The sequence below is a fragment of the Lepidochelys olivacea genome (genome assembly GCF_965140295.1).
Source record: "Lepidochelys olivacea isolate rLepOli2 genome assembly, chromosome: 3".
NCBI lineage: Eukaryota > Metazoa > Chordata > Testudines > Cheloniidae > Lepidochelys > Lepidochelys olivacea.
In genome coordinates, this window is record NC_140413.1 from 184,878,321 (window position 1) to 184,885,194 (window position 6,874).

At 45.5% G+C, this 6,874-nt stretch overlaps 1 protein-coding gene across 4 annotated transcripts in view; it reads right to left on the reverse strand.

The window, feature by feature from the left end:
- The window catches only part of PPP1R21 (protein phosphatase 1 regulatory subunit 21), a 61,825-nt gene extending 56,324 nt beyond the window's left edge, over positions 1–5,501 (reverse strand). For 3 of the 4 annotated variants that reach the window (XR_014710838.1, XR_014710839.1, XM_084623295.1), the window contains exon 1: positions 5,257–5,456. Coding sequence is in view for 1 of the 4 variants with exons in the window: in XM_084623295.1 (XP_084479421.1) it covers positions 5,257–5,316 (60 nt within the window). In the remaining 3 variants the exon portion in view is untranslated. Of the gene's footprint in view, positions 1–5,256 lie in introns of all 4 variants that reach the window. The other variant, XR_014710837.1, reaches the window with a different exon arrangement.
- Positions 5,502–6,874: the final 1,373 nt, after the last annotated feature.

Genomic DNA, 6,874 nt, shown 5'->3' on the forward strand with positions numbered 1-6,874 from the left:
GAACCTGCACGTGAACTGCAGCATCCACTTTCCCCCAATTGTCCTTTCTTACACAGAATGGAGGCTCAGTGCTGTTAACCCAATATGGGATTTCTCTCTAACTGGAGTACCTGCATGCACCTTAGAAAATGAGTACCATTCCTCCTTAGGATGTCTAAAAGAGCTCCCTAGAGTTCCCTCACGTTAGCAGCAGTGGAGGCGAGAAGGTGAAAAGAGGTAACAGTGAGTAACTACTTGGGCAGCTGTAAGGCAGAAGAAAACACTAAGGGCACCCTATATCCTCCTTGGAGTAGGGGTGGAATCAAGTAAAGTTCTCTCCAAAGTGCTGCAAAAAGGTGGAGCAGGACAAACACTCATAGTGAATACCCACCACTGCCAGCCTGAGCAGAAAGGAAGCTCAGTCCATCCAACTAAGGGTAAGTATGGCGGTGGGGATTGAAGACAAGCACACCCCATCAAATAAATACCTATGACAGGTGAATGGGTGGGGAATGGAGAAGGAAGGAGTGCTACAACCAGTTTCATTGCCATTGATAACCAGCAGCCTGGGCTTTGCTCTACCATTCCCTTCTCCTGCAGGCAAGGCTCCCTAGCTTCTCTCTCCAGGAAGCAGGACAGCCCTTTGAGAAATTGTAGGAAACTGAGAGAAAAAAGGGACTGTGTCTTCCCAGCCCTCTCTAGCTCTTCCTCTCCTTCAAGGAATGCAAACTCATAGACGCTAAAGAGAAATGTCCATATCACAGCAATGAATTTTTCAGTCCCTGACTGCAGTGTTACTCTCCCTCATGCTCCAAGGCATCAGGAAGGGCCAGGAAGATTATGAGTGGGCCAGTGCTGGAGCATGAGCCACAGTATCAGTACTAGAAAATGTGACAATCTGCTATGTGAGAGCTGCATATTATTTTCAGATCAGGAGGTTACAACAGCCATTTCTCGCACTACACCATTGCTATCTGTAGGAATTTGCTACTTAGGGTGCACTGAGTATGCTCAGTAACATCTGCTGAAGCCACTGGCCTTCACCCTGCTCTTACTTGGCATAGGATTCTGCAGACTACTTTTTAAAGGAGTTAAAAGGGGCAAAGGGGGCAAATCGGAGGAGAGGGATGGCCAGGGTCTGAGCAGGGGGCGGAAATTGACTGGTATGGGGGGGGGTCAAACAGCTGGAGACAGGGTTAAGATAGGGGCTGACGGGCAAAATCAGGGATGGGGGGAGAGGAGCCAGGGTAAAGCCCAGGAGTGAGGCACTGCCAGAGGGCAAAAACCCCAGCAGAGGTGGTAACAGTTACCCTGATGAACTTAGACACCAGTGTTTACACAAAATAGGGTGGGGGGACAGAGGGGCTTTTTTATTTCCCCTCCCACAAACAGTACCTCTTAGCATGGGCTTCCCAGGGCTGTGTTCTTAAAGGCACAGGCATCCCAATGACATCCCTTTCCTTAAAGGCACAGGCAATGCCTAGTCACTGCAGCTGCTCTCTGTCTGATGTAACCTACTGAGGTGCTGCAAGAGACTTAATTCAGTGAAACATTTTACATATAACCCCTCAGAAATAAAGAATCCCTTATCAGTGTACCTGATTGCATAAAGTCTCATAGCAGTTCACAAATTTGACTTATCTGCTGCTGGGATTCCCTGAATTCCTCTTAGCACTTCACCATTTAACTTTGTTATTGTGCAAATGCATGTCATTGGGCTATTTAATTTATATTTTAATAACAAATACTTATACATATTTTCAATAAGTACTTGCTAGTAGTTTTAGCAATGACATCTGTGTTTCTATTATCGCACTATGTTTTTTATTATTGCATTAGGTTTTTTACTGTGCTTTCTAATTTCGAATTTATAAGTAACTTTTTCTTCTTATTTTTAGAGAAGTTTATTCTATTGGATCATCTGACTTCCAGTCTGACTGAATTTCTGGCCTGGTCTCAAAACTTTGTTTTCATTTAATCTACGAATGGTGATTGCCTTTTGTAACTGTTATTTTGCCTCTCAAAAAAACCTCCCTTAATGTTTTTCCTGCATGCCATTGCTTGTGTGTTGAACTTGATTCTCAAATATTCAATAAAGGCAGTATACTATCTCATGTAACATCTTTCTCAAAGGCAAAAATCTACTGTAATTTTTGCTATACATTAGAACTGCCATAATGGATCAGACCAATAGTCTGTCTAGTTCAGTATCCTGTCTTCTGACAGCAGCCAGTGCCAGGTGCTTCAGAGGGAATGAACAGAACAGGCAATCACTGAGCGAACCATCCCATTGTCCACTCCCAGCATCTGGCAGTCAGAGGTTTAGGGAGACCCAGAGCATGGGGATGCATCCCTGATTATCTTGGCTAATAGCAGACACACCTATCCTGAGGAACTGATCTAATTCTTTGTTGAACCCATTTATAATTTTGGCCTTCAAAACATAATGAACACATCTACAACCCCAGATAGCTTGACAACCACAAAAATTCTAAAAACATGAGTTATACACCCTGAAGTCAAGAAATTTTAATGAATACATAATATTTTGTTCTTATGTGCCTCTTGGTTCCTGAGCTTTTAGAGTGCAATAAGGCCAGTTCCAAAAAGCTGGAGCCTAAACACCTGAACGAATCTTGGTCTACTCTCATACTTAGGTTTCAAAGTAGCAGCCATGTTAGTCCGTATCGGCAAAAAGAAAAGGAGGACTTGTGGCACCTTAGGAAATTCCTGTTACCTCTCCCAAACATTTCATATACCTAAAGCCATATCTACACTACAAGGGTATGTTAACTCAAATTATGTCAACATAGACTCACTACGGTTACTATGTCACTTGTGCACATGCCTATTGGACTCCTTGTCTTGGCAGTGAGTGTACTCACCAAAAGCACTTGTATCAATTCAGGGTGTGATGCACCATGAATATATATACCGCTGTGCAACTCATCACTGTCCACTGCACTGTATTTTGGGGAGCTTCGGTTTGGCATTGTACTCTGAGGCCCAAACACTTTTATGTAGAAATCCATGATTAAATGAAGTCTTCCTGACTAGTGATTTAATCAAATCCACCCTGCTGTTAAAAAATCTGGTTTGTTTTTGTAATAACCTTGCAGTAATAAGGGTGACTGAGCTGTTGAGAAGTGACAACACAATCAAGACAAGACAAGTTAGGTTTTAACAGTGAGGGAAAAGGTTCAAGAAAATGTCTCAAAAATTAAATCAGAGAGCAATGAGGTGATGTGAGCACCATGGTCCTGAGTGTAATTTTTGTGGTGGTATCTTGTTGCTTAATAAATGTAACAGTGACAAAAGCAGAAGTCTATATAAAGCACAATGGTAGATTTTCTGCCTATGAGCTTGCTTTCAAAAGGAATTTATAAGTATTTTAAATACTATTTATAATGGTTTGCACTACTCTCAATGTTGTGTGTGCATTCAATGTTTCTTTACCAACAGACTGTATGACCTACTATGTAGTGGAAAGGGACTAATAGAGATTTATTTTTAAATGCTCATTAAGGGTTTTTCATGCAATAGCCTTAAAATTCAGCTTGTAAAATGCTTTTTAAACAGTCCTGTAAAGATAGGAATGTGGACCTGGTCCTCTCTCCTTCAGAAATGTGTTTGGTATCAAGTGTTATCTATTAAGTACTGTGAGGATGTTTCCTAAGAATCTGGTCATACAGCTAAAGCGTCACTTATGATTGCAGTGGGGGAGGTTTAGGTTGGATATTAAGAAAAACTTTTTCACTAGGAGGGTGGTGAAACACTGGAATGCGTTACCTAGGGAGGTGGTAGAATCTCCTTCCTTAGAAGTTTTTAAGGTCAGGCTTGACAAAGCCCTGGCTGGGATGATTTAATTGGGGATTGGTCCTGCTTTGAGCAGGGGGTTGGACTAGATGACCTCCTGAGGTCCCTTCCAACCCTGATATTCTATGATTTCTTGAGCGCTGGTGCCACCAGGACCACTGAGGAATGAGGGTTTCCCTCACCACTACAGAATAGGTGTAGCAGAATACACTCCACACAGTGCATGGCTCCTCTGGGGTGCTCAGTATAGCTGGCAGTGCCTTCTGCTCCTACCTGTTTGCCATCAGGGTATTTAGGCAGCAGCAACAGTATGGCTTCTGCATGTATGGGAGTGTGTGTGGGAGGGAAAAGACTTCTTGGCCCTCTTCTCACCTCCACCAACAATAATGCCTCTGTGTGATGGCAGCCATATTTTGATCCTGTAATAAATAGATAGGAACTGCTTCTGCCAGGAAAAATTTCAGGTGAGCATAGATGGCCCTAAGTAAGGGAAATAGGAAATTCAAAATACTCCTTTCTACCCAGTCCCCAAAGACTAAAATATACCTGCATGGAGACAAACCCATCTGGCTCATCTTTACACTACAGACTCCAAAATCTCTTTCTGAACAAGCCCTTTCATCTCCAACAAGATATTACCCCAGGAGCTTCCTGGAAGCTACACTCCCTTTGATTAGAAACCTCTCAGTCAAGGCAACAGGACAAGTGCATTACTGCCTGTGCCTGCTGACTTGATGAACTGTAATGGTCAGAAATCACCCAGCACAGAAGTATACTAAATCATAGAAGGTTAGGGTTGGACGGGACCTCTGGAGGTCATCTAGTCCAACGCCCTGCTCAAAGCAGGACCAATCCCCAATTTTTGCCCCAGATCCCTAAATGGCCCCCTCAAGGATTGAACTCACAACCCTGGGTTTAGCAGGCCAATGCTCAAACCACTGAGCTATCCCTCCCCCCTAAAGAAGCAAACCCTAAGGAAATTAAGAGTTTAAATTCTCCTCCAGATGTCCCGCGTCCCACTAAAATGAACAGAACCCACAGGTCACTAGAGCATAAGTATCAATATCAGAATGCTACAGTGTTAGCACCATAAATGAAGCTACAAAATAAATGATGTTTAAATGACCTCACCACTTTTTACAATCCTCTATTAAGAGATAATTGATATGTACACCAAGCAGGGTCATTTAGAAGCCAAAGACTTTATGCTTCCATCCCACTCTATTGTCAAATTTTAGCAAATTAGGACAAGTCAGCAAATAAGAACCACCTTAGGTATCAGTAACTGCTAATGGTAACAATTAGCTGCTACTGGTAACAAATTACATCAAATAGCAGTTTTTTTACATACGAGTAACTGCTAGCAGTTTCTCGCACTACCGTCCCAGTATCAGTGCTGGCATCTGGAAAGTATCGCGATAGAGGAGGAGTATCGGCATCACGGTGTCTCACGCCCAGTACCTTCGAATACTCCTGAGCCAGTTTCTGGTACTTCCCGGGCAGCTCCGCACCCGCCGCCATTGCCCCACAACTCCTTAGTAGCTACCACTGCCCACGGTCGCCCCGGCTGAACCACGCCCCGTCCGTACCGACACACTTCCGCGTTTAGACATGAGAACGCGCTAACGTCACCACGCAATCTCACACTAGACTACGCGGTGAGGCCGACTTCCCTCCTCGACACCATCATCTTGACGCAAAGTCCAAGATGGCGGAGCGAGGGCGGATCACGAGCTACCCTCTCCCTTCCGTAGCTTGGCTACAACAGACAGGGAAACCGGAGTGCGGGTCACGTGACACGGGAAGGTACGAGCGCTCCATCGTTACTATGGCAACAGCCTCACACGCGCCCCTAGGTAACGCGTAACGGGGCTACGGAGCCCGACCAAGGATAGACAACGGAGCGGCGAGGCCCGAGGGCTCTAACGCCGCGCATCCATCCCAACGCTGAGCTGAAGCTAGCCCGCGAGCGTGCAGTGGGTGACTTGAGAGGGTTCAGTGTTAGAGGGTGGGGGTGTGTGGGGGCTGGATTCTCACCGGTATCTAGCCGACCAGCTCCCATTGATAAAACCGCTGAGGGGAGGGTACCGGGTGTAGTCGAGGCCCCCATCCCGTAATGAACGGGCCTGTGGGGCAGCGCCTCAGTTGCGTGTGCACAATCCCCGTGACCTGGGCAGCAGCATGTTTCAGCCACTGCAGGGAGGGGGGAAATATACTGGGTTGACCAGAGGAGGGAGGCAATTGTACAAGGGCACCAAGTTCAAGAGATCCCAGTTTTGTCACACGGTGAAATTGGAGCCGTGGGGCCTGCTAGTTAGACACTACTTTAAAATGTCCAAAATCAGGGTCGGTAGGCTGGGCTCATTCTCTCACCTGGCATATGGCCGTGGTTGGAGCCAAGGGCTCCTGGCTGGCCCCAGGTGGTCGTAGCCAGGGGCGGCAGAGAGCACAAAAAGTTACCCCTTCTCCTGGCCTGCAGAGAACCAACCCTGCCTTACCTCATCTGCATGTCCGGAGAAAGATGAAAACCTTTTTGACAGGGAGGTTCTTTGAAAAATCAAGCATTTTTTTAAACAATCCTCAGGGATTAGATGTGAAATTAAGTCTTAGGTGAGAAGAATCAGTGGGGAGGGTGCATATGAGACCATCACCACCATAACATAAATTTGGTTATGATATTGGTGCAGAAATAAGGGAATTTAACCCATGGATACTGTCACCATGTGTGAAATAAATATATATTTATAGGGAACACATCACACCATCATTTGGAAAATATTTGGTATGAACAAATTAGATGTGTATTTTCAACACCAAATATGTATGTTTAATTACAAAGAGCTGTGTGTGACGCGTTTGGTCACAGAGACCCCCTTGGGACTGTCACCTGATGTGCTGAAACTACTTCTGAGCCCGTTTTCCCTGTCAGCTTGGGACTCCAGAACCCTGCCTTGTTGAGCCAGACACGCTAGCCTGCTGCAGCACAGACGCAGGGTCTGAACCATGCCCCCAAAGCCACAGGCTTTAACTGAAAACCACTCAGCAGGTACTCCTGTCTCCAGCCCCAGACACCCAGCTC